Source organism: Populus trichocarpa, chromosome 15 (genome assembly GCF_000002775.5).
Source record: "Populus trichocarpa isolate Nisqually-1 chromosome 15, P.trichocarpa_v4.1, whole genome shotgun sequence".
In the NCBI taxonomy this organism is placed as follows: Eukaryota; Viridiplantae; Streptophyta; class Magnoliopsida; order Malpighiales; family Salicaceae; genus Populus; species Populus trichocarpa.
The window spans coordinates 8276045-8292793 of record NC_037299.2 but is presented as its reverse complement, the minus strand read 5'-3'; the positions used below and the strand labels follow the sequence as shown (position 1 = coordinate 8292793).

General features: G+C 33.1%; 1 protein-coding gene across 4 annotated transcripts in view; it reads left to right on the top strand.

Moving 5' to 3' along the window:
- LOC112327167 (ABC transporter B family member 25) overlaps positions 1-3019 on the top strand; it is a 64859-nt gene extending 61840 nt beyond the window's left edge. For all 4 annotated transcript variants that reach the window (XM_052447588.1, XM_052447587.1, XM_052447589.1 and 1 more), the window contains exons 9-17: positions 322-432; positions 561-705; positions 804-936; positions 1331-1406; positions 1499-1564; positions 1738-1845; positions 2040-2147; positions 2233-2430; positions 2555-3019. In XM_052447588.1, coding sequence (XP_052303548.1) covers positions 322-432; positions 561-705; positions 804-936; positions 1331-1406; positions 1499-1564; positions 1738-1845; positions 2040-2147; positions 2233-2430; positions 2555-2758 — 1149 coding nt within the window. In that variant the 3' untranslated portion in view covers positions 2759-3019. The remainder of the gene's footprint in view (positions 1-321; positions 433-560; positions 706-803; positions 937-1330; positions 1407-1498; positions 1565-1737; positions 1846-2039; positions 2148-2232; positions 2431-2554) is intronic.
- Positions 3020-16749: the final 13730 nt, after the last annotated feature.

The window sequence follows — 16749 nt, the reverse complement described above, 5'->3', positions numbered from 1 at the left end:
AATGCTTTTCCCTGCAAATGTTGAACATGTAAATTGATGTAAAATTATGCTAAAAAAGTCATTCATAAATGCACAAGAAACTGTTTTTAGTATGATAACTTTTCCTTCGTTCTTTTTCCTTTTGGTGTGAAAATTTATTATGATTACAATGCAAAGGGCCTACTTGCATATTACTTTACTGAAATGCTACTAGAAACTGTCTACTGTGAAATCTTGAGCAAGGATGATATCCTCTCAATATGTAGTTTTTGTGCTATAAGTTACATATTATATCTGGCATCCTGTTGGAAATCACATGTGAACTGTATCATTGGTGCTTAGGAATCTTTCGGCGCTATACGAACAGTCAGATCTTTTGCACAAGAAGGTTATGAGAGTTCACGTTATTCTGAGAAAGTTGATGAGACATTGAAGCTTGGACTTAAACAAGCTGTAAGCTCCTTTGTCTTGTTTGATCTACTCTTCAAACTCACCTGAGCATACAACAAAATAATAATAATAAATAGATCATCATGTCCTTGTTTACATGGATCTTCTGATCTACCTGCTTACTGGTACAGAAACTGGTTGGGTTCTTCTTTGGAGGTCTGAATGCTGCATCAACCCTTTCAGTGATCATAGTAGTGATATATGGAGCTAACTTGACAATCACAGGATCTATGACCACTGGTGCTCTTACATCCTTCATTCTCTACAGCCTCACAGGTAATTATTACCTAATTTGGGCAATTGGTTTTGATGGTTTCACATTATCAATATCAAAATCCCTAAGCGCCAGTTTAATGGTATAATTTTACTTGCAGTTGGTGGCTCCATATCCGGCTTGTCAGGATTATACACCGTAGCAATGAAAGCCGCGGGAGCCAGCAGGAGGGTTTTCCAGCTTCTAGATCGTGTTTCTTCCATGCCGAAGTCAGGAAATAAGTGTCCTTTAAGGTTAGTCCTGAGATTCTCGTTCCTCTGATATGCCTGTGAATGATTCCATGAGTTAACCATGGAATATGCTGAACAACAATCCTGTTTTGAGAGTGCCAATCAGGCCATTACATATCTGTAGAGTCTGGACTAAGAATCATTTTTCCCATCCATCATTCTTGCTTTTTAGGAACTAATTGAATATGAAATTATGAATTTCAAAAGTTACCATGAAATTACCTAATCATCATCTAATCAAGTATATTCTCAATCAAGATCGTCCTCATCTTGCTGGTTTGTGTGAAAAAAAACAAATATCACATGAAAAAAACAAAAATTATAAAATCCAGGCATCTTGTGACTTGAAAACGAGAAGGAATTTCTCAAGTGATAATTGGTTTTCCTTCTATTCTAGTGAACAAGTTGGTGATGTGGAATTAGATGATGTATGGTTTGCCTATCCATCTCGTCCAAACGATATGGTTCTCCGGGTAAATTAACCTCCCTTAACTACCTCTCAGATGTTACTATGTGTTCATGCCATATCCTGATGATAGAACTGGATGCGTTCTTTCAATTACAGGGAATAACATTGAAACTGCAGCCTGGCTCAAAAGTTGCTCTTGTTGGCCCGAGTGGTGGAGGAAAAGTACAATTTCTTTCCTTTTTTCTATTCTTTTAAGAAATAAACTGAGTTCTTATGCTGCTTCAGTATTTATACAGAAAATTCCAATTGGAGTGCTTATAGACTAAGTTTGAGGTTTGAAACATAAAGTTGAACGTCACATGCCTCTTATGCTTATATTATTTTGCTTGTTGCAGACCACAATAGCAAACTTGATTGAAAGGTTTTATGATCCAATCAAGGGAAAGGTTCTCTTAAATGGAGTTCCTCTAGTAGAAATATCACATGAACATCTACACAGGAAGGTACTTTTCATTTTCCCTTTTCATGTCAGTTAGGAAAAACAAAAGTGATATATATTCTTTGTTTCTCCCTGACATGAGATGCTCGTATAAATTTTAGATATGCTTGATTAGTTTTTTGTTTCATAACTTGGTTCTTTTATGGTCTAGAGATTTTCTATCCATAATAGACACAGCCCTTTATTGTATGTGTACAGATCAGTATAGTGAGCCAGGAGCCTGTTCTTTTCAACTGCTCTATAGAGCAGAATATAGCCTATGGGTGTGAGGGTAAAGTCAGTAGCATGGATATAGAAAACGCAGCGGTAAGTTTTCTACCTCTTCTAACTTGCCCCACAATTCCTCTAACTTTAACTTTCAGCTTTAACTAACGTAACATCGATATTGCAGAAAATGGCCAATGCACATGATTTCATATCAAAATTCCCAGATAAATATCAAACTTTTGTAGGAGAACGTGGGCTAAGACTTTCAGGTGGTCAGAAACAGAGGGTAGCAATTGCTAGAGCCATACTGATGAACCCAAGGATCCTCCTCCTTGATGAAGCGACTAGTGCTTTGGATGCTGAAAGTGAATATCTAGTGCAGGTCAATTTGCATGACAACCTAAACAGTCTTCGTTTTAGATTCTTAGATTTTTTTTCAAAATCTTGATACCATTTATTTCTCACATAATTGTTTTACAAGTTATCTCATGGTGGAAATTTTGCAGGATGCCATGGATTCTCTAATGAAGGGAAGGACTGTTCTAGTTATAGCCCACAGGTTATCAACTGTCCAAAGTGCGGACATTGTGGCAGTTGTTTCTGATGGTCAGATAGTGGAGAGGGGCACTCATGAAGAGCTCCTTAGCAAGGATGGGGTCTACACTGCACTAGTGAAGAGACAACTACAAGGACCCAAAACAGAAGGGTAGTTCGAAACCCTAAAATATGAACCATGAACGTGGTGGTGAAAGTGAACCTACGAAGCTCTATAGTTAATATATCACAAGAACATGTTAAAATATCAAATCGAATCAAAATGAGGATATCTTATGTAGAAAATGATTTTCCTTATTACTTCTGTTTACAATATACAGCTATATATAAAAAGATTTGTTTTACTGTTACATGAATTATAAGTAACAGTAAAGACTATTATTATTAAGAATCAAAACCGATCTTCGGTTAGTCAATCAGTTTTGATGGAGAAAAGGAAATCTCTCTCTGATCTTCAGTTACACAATCAGATGAGAAAATCTCTCTAACACCTTTCCTCAAACTTGGCGGGCCTGCACGAACAAGTTTGCGAATAAGAAGAACATGACAATGCTTGTGAAGAGGCTTGGTGAGAAGATATGTGGGCTAATCTACTAAAGGGATAAAGCAAACACAATGGCTTCCAAGTACGACTTTCTCATGAACAAAGTGATAATCAAATTCAATATGTTTAGTGCGGGCATGAAACATCTGATTAGAAGCCATGTAGGTAGCATTGAGGTTAACAATGCAAGAGAATGGGAAATTGAATGCGAGCACCAAGTTCATAAAGCAAGTAAGCTAACCAAGTAGACTCTACACTAGCATGGGAAAGGGAGCGGTACTTAGAGTCAGCACTGGAATGAGCAATGGTAGGTTGCTTTTTAGAGCACCAAGAGACCAAGTTAGTGCCAAGATAAACAAGATAACTAGACGTTGAATGGCGAGAGTCTGAACAGCCAGCCTAATTGGCATCCACATAGGCAATAAGATAAGTAGGATGGGGTTGAGGACTAAAAAACAAGACATGGTCCAGTAAGCCTTTGATGTAGCGAAGGATGCGCTTAGCAGCAATCAAGTGAGGGATGCGTGGCTGACTCATGAACTGAGCAATAGAATTAACAGCGAAGGTAATGTCAGGGCGAGTGATCGTCAAATATTGTAAGGATCCAATAATTTCCTAAAAAACCGATGGATTGGGAAAGAGAGCACCATCATTAGAAGTGAGAATAGCCTTTGCTGACATCAGAGTACTAATTGGTTTACTAAGCAGCATATCATGTTTAACAAGAAGATCATATGTATATTTAAGTTGACTTATATGAACACCTTTATTTTGAGATGTAACCTGTAAACCAAGAAAGTAGTGTAGATTGCTAAGATCTTTGATTTCAAAGCCTCGACCTAAAGCATCAATAAAACTTTGTAAAAGTCTATCATTATTGCTTGTGACCACAATGTCATCAACATAGAGGAGAAAATAAATGGTATGACACCCGAGTTGGAAAAGGAATAGAGATGAATTAGCCAAGCTTTGAACAAAGCCAATTGATAGTAAGAAGCATGTCATACGGTGAAACCACACACGGGGAGCTTGCTTGAGGCTGTAAATGGCCTTGTTGAGCTTGCAAACATGAGATGATTGCGACAGATCAATGAATCTCGGTGGTTGATTCGTATAAACATCTTCTTTAAGAATGTCATGAAGGAATGCATTCTTGACGTCCAATTGATGAAGAGACCAGCTTTTAGATACAACAAGAGAAAGCACAACACGAATAGTTGTAGGTTTAACAACAGGGCTAAAGGTATTTGTATAATCTATACCTCGTTGTTGATTAAATATTTTAGCTACAAGTCGCGTTTTATGATGTTCAGTTATGCCATTTGGTTTGTGCTTTACTCAGAATACTCATTTGCAGCCAACAAGATTTTGAGATAAAAATAGGGAACTAATGTCCAAGCTTTATTTTTTAGCATAGCATTGATTTCATCAACCATTGCAGCACGTCATATCGCATGTTTAGAAGCTTGAGTGTAACATGTAAACTCTACAATTTCAATGAAAGTGAGGAGAGCACGAGAAATTGGATATTCAACAGTACCATTCATGTGAATTTTAGGTTGTACAAGACCGTGTTGTAGACGTGTCCTCTTGGGTGGAGAGGGTGGTGTTCGTGGTGGTGCAGAAGGGGACTAAGGAGCAGATGGTGAAGATGTGAATGGTGCCGGAGGATGAGGGACAAAAGAAGGATCACCTAAGACCAGCTGTGGAACAGTTACATTAGGGGCATATGGCTGAAGAGAGTTGGATATGATCTGTGAAGTATCTGGACATAATGAATGGTGGCGCTAATAAGTGAGGATAGGGGTGGCGGTGGGCGGTGGGCGGTGGGCGGTGGGCGCTGGAGACTAGGACGGAGCCGATAGTGCTGCAGTCGAGAATTCAATACCCACTTCACGCTGCTCTGGTTGAGACACAGAGCAAGGAGAATTGTTGTTCTCAGCAGGTGGGTTTGGGCCAGAAAGAGCAGATTGTGGGAGTCCTGAGCTAGATAAAAGTGTGAGCTCCAATGGGCCAGCATCGGGAATTAAATGTGCCTGCAACTGTTTATAAGGAGAAATTGTTTTGTTAAAAATAACATGCTTAGAAATATAGACACGACCGATGGTAGGATCTAGACAATGATAACCTTTGTATTGAGAATTGTAACCAAGAAAGATACATTTAATGCTACAACTTGAAAGTTTATCAGAGACATAAGACCCAAGATGAGGAAAACAGGAACATCCAAAAACACGAAAAGAGGAATAGAAAGGTGGGTTGCCATAAAGACGAGTATGTGGAGTATCTCAATTAAGAGTAGGTGTGGGAAGAAGATTGATAAGATAAACAAAGGTTAAAATAGCTTCAACCCAAAGATGATATGGAGCACTAGAAGTGAGAAGGAGACTGTGAGTCATTGTGGCAATATGGTGGTGCTTGCGTTCAGCAAGACCATTTTGTTGTGGTGTATGGGGGCAAGAAAATCTTTGTTGAATTCCTAAGGATTTACAATAATGAGAAAAGGTATTATTGACATATTTTGTCCCATTATTGCCTTAAGAAATTGGATGGTATGGTGAAAGATATTTTAAATCATGGCAACTAAAGTTTGAAAATGATTGAGGATTTTATTTTTGCAATGCATGGGCTAAATCTAAGTGTACCATGAGAATTCATCAGTAAATATAACATAATATTTGAAACCACTTATAGAAATGGTATATGAGAACCAGACATCACTATGGATAATATGAAAAGGAGTGGTAGTAGTCTCTATATTGGAATTAAAAGGTAATTGGTGAGACTTGTTAAGTGCACAATCTCGACAAAAAGAATGAAAAGACAATTTGGAATTAATTGTAGAACCTACACATGCTAAGACATTTGACAACGGATGACCCAAACGATTGTGCCAGATGGAGGAGTGAACAAAAGTAAAGGTTTGTGGAGAAATGGAGACGTTTGACAAATTAAACGGATATATACCATCTTTACAAAGGCCTTGAAACAATAGACATCCAGTACGTAAGCAATAGATTTGATAGAAGTCAGGTGCAAAAGGAAAAAAAAACATGATTATCTTTAGTGAAACAAGCAACAGATAGAAGATTTTTACAAATAGATGGAATACAGAAGACATTTATAAAGTGAAGGTGGAAAAGCCTAATGAAAAGGGAAGCTTACTAGTATGGGAAATAGGCATTGAGTCCCCATTACCTATATAGACATTATGCAGCCCATCATAAGGTTGAGAATTATTGATGGGCATGGATGTCATGTGATGAGTTGCACCTGTGTCTAGGTACCAATTTGGATCAGCAACATAATGTACTCCAGCAAATGGAGCGACAGCATAAAGGACGATGATTGTAGGGGAATCAACAGGACGAGATTGTTAGGCATCAAAAGAGAGAATTTGAGCCCGAAGTTTAATGAAATCAAGGAGTAGAGGATTTTGAGTGAGGACAATAGGGAGCATGAGGTAATCAGGGCCAAGACCATAAAGAGTGGCGATGACCAAGTCCTCGTCAGGAACAGGCTTGTTAATAGAGATCAAAGCATCAGCAATTGATTTAGCATGACGAAGATAGGCGTCAACAGATTGAGTGCCTTTATTGAGATCAAGAAGTTGTATTTTAAGATTGGTTACACTAGCTACAAACTTCTGGAAAAAATGACATTCAAAGCAGTCCCAAATTGCCTTTGATGTATCGAAACCAATGGTAAGCTGTGTGATGTTTTCTGTTAAAGTGGTGGTGAGAATGCTAATAATTTGTTGGTCAACGGTGAACTAGGCACCATGGTCAGGATTAGGAATGGATCATGTTGGTTAAGTGTCAGTGGCATTAATCAGAATGGTAAGGTTTGATTTGTCGAAGCTAGGTAAGGTAATTGGTTTTAGTAAGTATGGTGAATTGAGAAGTATTTTGAGATAGAACAGTGGAGGAAGGGATGGTGGCCATGGAAAAGAAAAAAGGGGAAAAGGAGACACTAAAGAAAGAGAGACAGGTGAGGATCGTAGGTTTAGGTTGATACCATGTAGAAAATGATTTTCCTTATTACTTCTGTTTACAATAGGCAACTATATATAGGAAGATTTGTTTGACTGTTACATGAATTATAATTAGCAGTAAAGACTATAATTATTAAGAATCAAAACCAATCTTCGGTTACTCAATCAGTTTTGATTGAGAAGAGGAAATTTCTCTCTGATCTTCAGTTACACAATCAGAAGAGGAAATCTTTTTAACATCTTATGACCAAGTCCTTATCGTTTCATATAATATTGAGTAGGGAAAACTGAGAGGAGTTGATTTGTCAAGATAATCCATAGCATACTGACTCATCAAAGTTATTAGAGAAAATCATGTGTCCTCATCTAACAGTGGATATCTTAGAATTGCTTTTCTATAGTAATCAATCTTTATGGTAAATACAAGACATCAACAAATGTTAGGCTCCCACAGTTGAGAGGTATTGACATTATGTCCCCATATTTGCAGAGTGAAAGCTCAAAACCAAGCCATGTAGATCCACAGCTCTTTCAAAAAAAGTAGAGCAATAAAACTTGAATCTGCTTGAGAATTGAGACTATATAGGTAAAAAAGGGGCTAGTTTTCACACCATAATTCCATTTATTGAAATTTACCTTGTTGTAGCTGTTGTTCTTCACTTACCATAGTGATCATTGTCTGCTATGTTGAGATGTCAAATTCCTAATAATCCAAACCTCAATATGAAGCTCCGGGTACATGCTAGTTGATAACTGCAAGAGGACAGTTGCATGCACGAGTCTGCCATGATCACTTAAAAATCAACTTCTAGAATAACTTGAATTTCCTTTCTTTATAGCTTCTAGCTATCACAAAATTATTTTTTAAAAAATGGTTAATTACGCATATTTTTTGTTAAATTAAAAGTAAGGTATATTTATTTTTAAAATTAAAACTTTATTGAAATTATTCTCCAACAAAAGTTCTCTAATATAAAATATTAACATAATTAAAACAAATTGCGAGTTAATCAAAAATTGATATTAAAGAATCATTGGTTGTTCTGTTTTTATAAACCCTAAAACTCTTTATCTTGTATTGAAAGAATATAATATTTTCTTAAATCGTATACAGTAAAAAGTTGAAAAGTTAAAAATTGACTCTTAGAACACTAAAAATTTTAAAGAGAAAATGACATAAGCGAATTAGGCTTTGAGGTTAATCCACACTCGGCTTGGCTAAGGTATTGGCTCCGAGGTCGGACCCAGTTTCATTGTAAAATAATTTTTTAGTTTATAAAGAATGGGCTTGGACTTAGGTTTGGTGTAAGAAATTTTTTTGGCCCATACAAAATTATGTTTTGTCAGCCTAGTTTGTTTAGCTAGCCAATGAATAAATATTTTTAACAACAACGTTTCACTTCTTGAATAATTTTCTTTCAAAGAAAAAATAATAGTTTTTAAGGCAAAAAAAAATTAAGATTTTCTTTTTTATACCAGGTAATTAAAGCTAAACAATTAGACTTAATTTTAGTAATTACCGTAATTAATTTTGCTTCAATTTTGATTTCAAAAATCAATATAAAAAGGGATTGAAAGGGAAATGTTATACAACACTAAACAATACATCTTTTACCTTTCTTCCAACATTTGTTTGCTCTGTTTTCTTTAGTTATTCTAGAGCTTAGATTGAGTTTTTCGTATAAAGATTTTGATCTATTTTGATTGAAAAGTTTTTGTGTTTTTGCCACTTTTGATACATTTCGTTCAGTTTATTTCTGAGTTGACTCGATCAAGTCAACCCAACCAGGTCAACCTAACAATTTCAACCCGGTCAAGTTTGCCAAACTGGGTCAACCCATTTAGGTTGACCAAGCTAAAATAAAAAAAATGATAAATAATAATAAAATAGTATTAATGAAAAACATAAAATCAACTTTTGCTTTTGTTTTGTTTAGTTTTTTTAAGTTTTAAGATGTGTTTAGGAAAATTCCTTTTAAACCTCTCTGGATTTTCTTTTTATTCTCAAGAAAACTACAAATAATTTTTTTTATGTTGCATACGGCCAAATCTCTAAAAAATATAAAAATATATCATTTAGTATTTTCGTATGAAAACAAAAAAATATATATGTGTTTTGGCGTGCATTTTAGGATGTAATAATCAATTTATTAAATTCATGATAATTTAGCCAACATTTCAATAAATCATCTTTTTATTTATTTATGAGAATTAATGATTAAAAATTCTTGTATGGAACATTGGACCTACAACTGAGGCTAGTATTTGGAATGTCAAGAGTTGACCAGAAAATTCTCAGAGTTATTCTAAATATTTACCAATTTTAATTATGAGTATTTTTCACAATAATACACAAATTATGAAGAATTTTTTCCCTGAGAATTTATTTGGGTATACGAGTTCATAATAAATTTTTAAACAGCAGATTTATTCATACGAGTAAATCTCAATCCTAAACCTTTAAACCACATCAAATCACATAAAGCAGCTTACCCCATGCTAATACCTTCCCTAACCACAACTAGTCCCTTACACTCGAATCTCTGATAAGACCAATACACTCGGGTTTCCTAATGACTCTGAACTAAATAACTAGGTGGCGACTCTTTTGATCCCCTACCCGTCTTTTGCACCCGTGCGACAAAACCTATTAGTACACAGAAAGAAAGTTGTGTTTTTTCAACGTAGAATAAAAAAGTTTTTTGCTTTAAATACCTCAACTTAAAAAAAATAATATCTTTCCAATATAAAATAAAAATCTTTTTAAAATAATCTTTCAAAATTTATTATTTACATTAAAAAGCATTTTTGTCAAATTTTGTTATAACGGTAATGAGAAACAGATTTCTCATCTTGGAAAAGCTATAGTTTGCTACTTTTAAAACTCAGCAAAAAGTACAGTTTTGAACTCTATTTTTATTGGGGGTTCATTGCCAAACCACATGTCAAAAAAATTCCCAAACAGGTTTTGGTATTTTGGTCGGTCAAAACATAGGATGTGTCCAACCAATCATATTCTTTTTCTTTCACCATTATTCCATTTCTCTTTCTTTTTTTTTCTCTCGTATTCCTTACTGAAAAATAAATTAAATAAACTTTTGAATTAAAGCTAAAATTCCAAAAATTATAGGATAAACAATAGGCAGACCAAAAGGTATTTTTTTTTATTTTACACTTTGATTCTCTTTTTTTAATTTTATCTCTTCTTAATAAATTTTTATAAATTAATCATTAATTTGGACATAAAAAACTGTAATTGAAAAAAGTTTCAAAAATAAAGATTGAAGAATAAAAAACTATGATTACATGGATTGCTATACACCCAGTCATTTTAGTATATGTTGTGATTTAGTATAAAATAAAAATAATATTTTATAATAATTAAATAATAATATTTTTTAATATCAAACCACACAATGCCACTGTTATTAAATTCAGACCCACGACCTGGATAACTTGTCCTTTAGCCGAGTGTAAAAAAAACAATTTGAAATTGATTTAATTTAACTCAGTTGATTAGGGTAATTTTATGACCCGGTCAAAATTTAATTTGATATTTTTTAAAAAAAATTATAATAATAATATTTTTAATTTTTTTAAAAAATAAATTTTATCAATACAGATGAACATGCATTAGATCGACCCAACCCATAACTGCATGACCATGGAGAATGCAGGAGTAGGAGTGAAGTTAAAAAGTAAAGGCGGCATTTAGAACTAACACAGTGTAGCAGGTACCGAAGTCTCTTTATTTTCTTTATATTTTGTAAGTCTTACAAAATTATCATCTTTTATTTATCATAATAATATAGAGTGTGTATTTAAAATGATTTTGCAAAATAAAATTTGATCTTCGCTGATAATTGGGGAAGCAAAAGCTCGTTGTCTCTGGAACATCATGGTAATTGGAAGATTAATGTCAGTTTTTGGGTGTTATTTTTCAATTTTAAAGCGAGGAATTGCCCTTGATTACAAAACCATCTCAAGAAAAAACCCAGAAGAAGAAGAAGAGAGGAAGAAAGCATCAAAAAGGAAATGCAGAGACTCCTTTCTCTTAGAAATGCCTCATCAAACCTCCCCAAAAAGCTCCCAAACAACTCTTCACTTCTCCCATCTCAACCCTATAAAACCTTCACAAAACCAACCCACCATTACCAAAACCAGAATTTTTCACCCAAAATTATTCATGGGCTTCTCTCGAAGCAGTTTTTGTCCATTTTATCAAACACCCATTTCAGGGTTTCAACCAAAAGTCTCACAGAATGCAAAGTTGGCTTCTTTATACGTCGGTTTGAGAGAGGTAGCCTTGGCTGGTAATTTGTTAATTCTTTGATATTGCTGCTGTTTGGTTTTTGAGAAAACGTAAGGAACTCGAGAGAAAGCTTGATTTCTTAACATTTTATCATAGGAATGTAAGAATCTGTTGTCACTTGTGTACTTAATTGTTCTGGATTACTTGTAGTGTGGGTTGTGTTCATAGCAGATTCTTGTTTGATGTAACTTGTGAGAGAGGAAAGGCGATATCAGTAGCTCTGGCTCAGAAGTAGTGTGCGTGTCAACTATTGATTAGACAACAGCACAACAGGTTCTTCTTTTACACAGAGCTGTTTTCACTGCTCACAAAAGCTCTTTAACTATGCATTGCTGACAAAAGTGAAATTAGGCTTGTCGCTTTAAGCAACCCCTGTTGCTTGGAATTTATTTCCTTTATGAAGGGTCAAGTAAGTTTTATTAAGCGTTGCTAGAGAGATAAACTTGTGATGTACTATATCTGTCTCTGTGCATAAGAATCTCATTATTGCAGAAAAAAAAATGTGTTTGTGGTAGGTGGAATAATATTTGGGTTTTTAAAAAAAAAAATTAGGACAATAAACTTAAAAATTTGACGGAGATATTTAGTGTATATCACATTTTTTTAAACCAAAAACTATATATACGACGATGTCAATTAAAATTTAAACAAATTGAATACTATCAAAACACATGCGGATGTTGTCTCTCTCATAAAAAACCACCGATGTAGGCAAACACGACATCAATTAAATTTAAACAAATTGAACACCAGTAAAACATACAAACATTGTCTCTCTCATAAAAAAACCACCAACATAAGTATTTATCTCTTAAAAAACTCATTAATCACTTTGATTTTGCTCTTAAAACAACTAAAAATCAAATTCATCTTGGTCTTCAAGTATCCTTTGATGTTTTTATGTTAAAAATCCATTGTTCTCTTTGTTGTCTTGGTTGCTGCCGCCACCGCCCCAACCTTTTTTATAGTTCTATAAGCAAGGTAAGCATATTACATTGTTATTAATTTGTATTTGATATTGTTTATGTTGAATTTAGTGTTTATAGTGAATTTTGAGTTTGTTGAATTAATGGTAAAGTAGTCAAGAATATAATCAATTTGAGTTTATTAGATATAGTTTAACATGAAAAAGTTAATTGTGAATTAATTATTTTAACTAATTATGTGTTGCGTTTAATTTAGGTTAAGTTATCGAATTAGAAATTTTGTGTATATTGTTAGAATCAGCTAATATGTAGTTAAGTAAGCACACACATTCATGCAAAAGAACATAAATTTAGTTGAATAATAATGAATTACATGTTCCATTGAATTGTTGATAAGTTGATGGATTTAGTATTTTCTTTGAATTCTATTAATTTTCTATGAATTTGCGTTTGATTTAATGAAATTGATCATGAAAATATCAATTGATAATGTATCATGAATTATGTTTAGTTTTTTGTTAAGTTTGCTTTAACGTTAAATTTTGAGAATTTGATTGAATTTGCTATGAATAATGACGGGAGTAGTTTGTTGTTAATTAGTAATTTAGACATATCATATGTAGAAATGAAAGAAATCATTTGTCATGGACTTGTATGGAACTATAATGATATTGATATTAAAATAACTTGGAGGTGTCAAATTGGTGAACAACAATATTATCTTATATCGATTGTGTGTGATGGTAGTTTTAAGATAATGCTTAATTATTTCATTCAAAGTGGTTTGAACATGATGATATTGTATGTAAGTAGTCGACTATAATCTATGTATGTTCCAATTTTTGTTAGTCCTTCAAATTCAATTGGTAGAGGTAAAAATAACTTATTATTGGATAATTTACTGCAAAGGTAAATGATATTATGTTTGACAATTCTTTTGTTGATCAACATAGATTTAACAATTCTAAGCCTAGTGACAATGAATATGATGTTGATAATGAGATTATTCCTCATGTTCCTGAATTTGGAGATGTTTTTTTGGTCTAATTTTATTGTTTCACATGATTGGGCACTTAGCCATAGACATATGCCAAGAGGATTTAATTTGGAGGTTAGTCAAACATTTAGTAGTAAAAATAAATTGGTTAATGTTGTTAAACGGTGGCACATTGCACACTCGATTGAGTACCAAGTCCAACAATAGAACTCAACATTTATTCAATTATAATTTGTGCCAGCATTGGAATGTAAGTGTTATTTGTGTGGAGAATATCATAAAAGGTCGAATTCATCTGAGATAGCAAAGTTAAAAGGGCTATATATATATAAAGACCATCATCAACTTAATGCAAATTTTATTGCTAGTGTTATATCAACCCTTGTAATAAATATTCTTTCAATGACGGTTGCAACTATACGAGATGAAATAAAATTGAATTATAAGTATAAAATATCATATGACAAAGCATGAATTGCAAAACAGAAAGTGATTAGGTATCTTTTTGGTTCACATGAAGAGTCTTTTGAGAAATTGTCTAGGTTGTTGTTGGCAATAAATGAATCAAATCCTAGAATAGTTGTTGATTAGATACAAAAAGGAGATCTTGATGATAATCAAGTGGATTTTTGGAGAGTTTAGATCTTGTATTGAAAGTTTCAAGTACTATAGACCACTTATTAGTGTTGATGGGACACATTTATATGGGCAATATGATGGAAAGTTATTGATTGTAGTTGTTTTTTTATTCAAATAATGGGTATTATCATTAGCTTTTGCAATTGTTGATGAAAAAATAATAACAATTGGAGATGGTTTTTGCTTTACTTACAAAGATATGTTATTGATGGTAGAACCGGTATATGTATAATATTAAATAGACATGCAAGCATCAAGAATGAAGTAGCAAAAATTTAGCATCAACCTTTAGGATGCCATCATTATTGTGCTAGACATTTTGATAGTAACCTTCAACTATAAATTCAAAGACCCAGCTACCACAACGAGATGGATACATGAGAAGGTCATATACATTATAGGTGTGGTATATGCAATGACACAGGGCATAATAGAAAAACATGTCATAATCGACAACGTATGTATAACAATTTGTTAGGTCGTATTATGATATATTACAATATTTTTTTAAGCATATTAAACTTATATAATTTCATATTAATCACATGTATTATTACACAAGATGTCACACACTCGAGGTGGTGGATCGTATGTTCATGTTGAGCGTCCATATTCGGATGATGATCAGGGTGAGCATTACTATGAGCACGGAGACCATGCCTATAATATTCATGTTAAGCATGAGTATGTTAAGCATGAGTCATCATATATGCCTACCGGACCCGTCGACACTTTTGTCTTGTGATTGTAGGATCGACAACAATCGAAGAACGTATTTGCTAGCATTGTAAAAATATTTAATTTCAATTTAATTTCAATTTATGTTTAATTTAATTATCATTAAATGTTATATTTCCAATAATTATAATTTAAATTGTTATGCAAGATAAGACCACTATTTGTTGGCATACACATAGAGGGATTTGACTACTTGAGCGAGTCCAATCATATATGGTCCAAACTGGTTTTTTATATGTCAATTGTTTTGATCATATTAAGCTTGATCATGGCTTGATTCATTCATTGATTGAGCGATGAAGACGTGAGACACACATGTTCCATCTTAAGCATGGAAAGATGACACCAACACTACAAGACGTGATGATTTTGCTTGGATTGCCTATTGATAGAATGACAGTCATATCTACTGGTGTTTATAATAGAATTATGTTATACGAGCGAATGATTGGATTAACACCCCCTTCTTCTAAATCGAAGGGGGGTAACATATGTTTTAAGTCAATTAAGGAGACATTTTCGACACCACCAGATGATGGTGATGAGAAGGTTTTGTGGAGGTACAAAATCAATTATGATTTAAATATGTTGATTATTTGTTATAATTGTGTTAATTATTATGATAATTTTAATTTAATTGTAGGTATGTCAGAGCATATATACTTCATTTCTTTGGCATTGTATTATTTACTGACCTCACAGAGATATATGTTTCATTTGCTTTATCTGATGCTCCCGAGAAATTTCGATGTCATTCCCACATATAGCTGAGGATATGCTGTATTGACATCCTTATATAGTCATATATGTCTTGCATGCATGAAAAGGATCAAACATGTTGAAGGATGTTTGCTACTTCTACAAGTATAAATAAATAAATAAAATTCTAAATAACTATTTAAATTTAAATGTTTCATGCATAATGAAATTAACAAAATATTTTTATTTATAACAATTATGGTCGTGAGAACATCTCCATGTGGGTAGGCTCCAAATACCAAAATTGCCAGATATGACACTCCAAACTATGAGGGTTACACTTCATCTCCCACTAAAATGCAAGTATTGTAATGTTATTTTTACAATTATATACATTTATATTGTGTTCTTGAAACTTGGAAAAATGCAATTAAACTAACATGTTTTTAATGTTAGGTGGTGTTGCTAAATGAATTTTTAAAAATAATCAAACACATGTGCTTATGTTTTATCGGAGCAAGGTCGTTAGACAATAAGCTATCCATGTATTTTTTGAACTATTTGTTAAATAAAATAATTAACTACACCGACTTATTGTTGTTTGATGTTTATTTAACTTATAATCTATAGATCATGTGAACGCTTTACCTGGAGAAAAGATTGAAGTATAAGATGGAGAAGATATAACAAATCGAGATTCAAAACCAAATAGATTACTTTTATCTTAATTGAAGTCTAAGATGGTAAAGATATCACAAATCCTACATAAAACCCAAAACAAATCAAAACCTAAAATAAAAAACATAAGCTAATATAAAAAGGTTCAGCTGTAAAAAAAAGATTGGAACTTTACTCACAAAATGTGAGAAAAACATGGAGTTGTATGTGCGTATGTGTGTGGAGAGGGAGAGAGATAGCGGTTTGGAAGCTTGTTTGTTTTTGTGTTTTAAAAATATATTTGAAAACAATTACATTTTTTTTTATTTTTTTATTTTAAATTCATTTAAGATCATTTTAATATATTAATGTTAAAAATAATTTTTAAAAAATAATAAATACTATTTTAATATATTTCTAAATAAAAATATATTTTTAAAAATAATTATTATACATTCCTAAACATACCCTTGATAAAGATAAGATTACGAGGGTTTTAGGGCAGCGATAAGATGTGTGTGTATAAAAGATACAAATGTCATTATAAGAAAACAACAAGGTTATTGTCGTAAACAACAATAATTTACTGGAAAATAGATGGAGAGAACCTTTTCCATTATGCTTATAGTGGGTGGAAAAA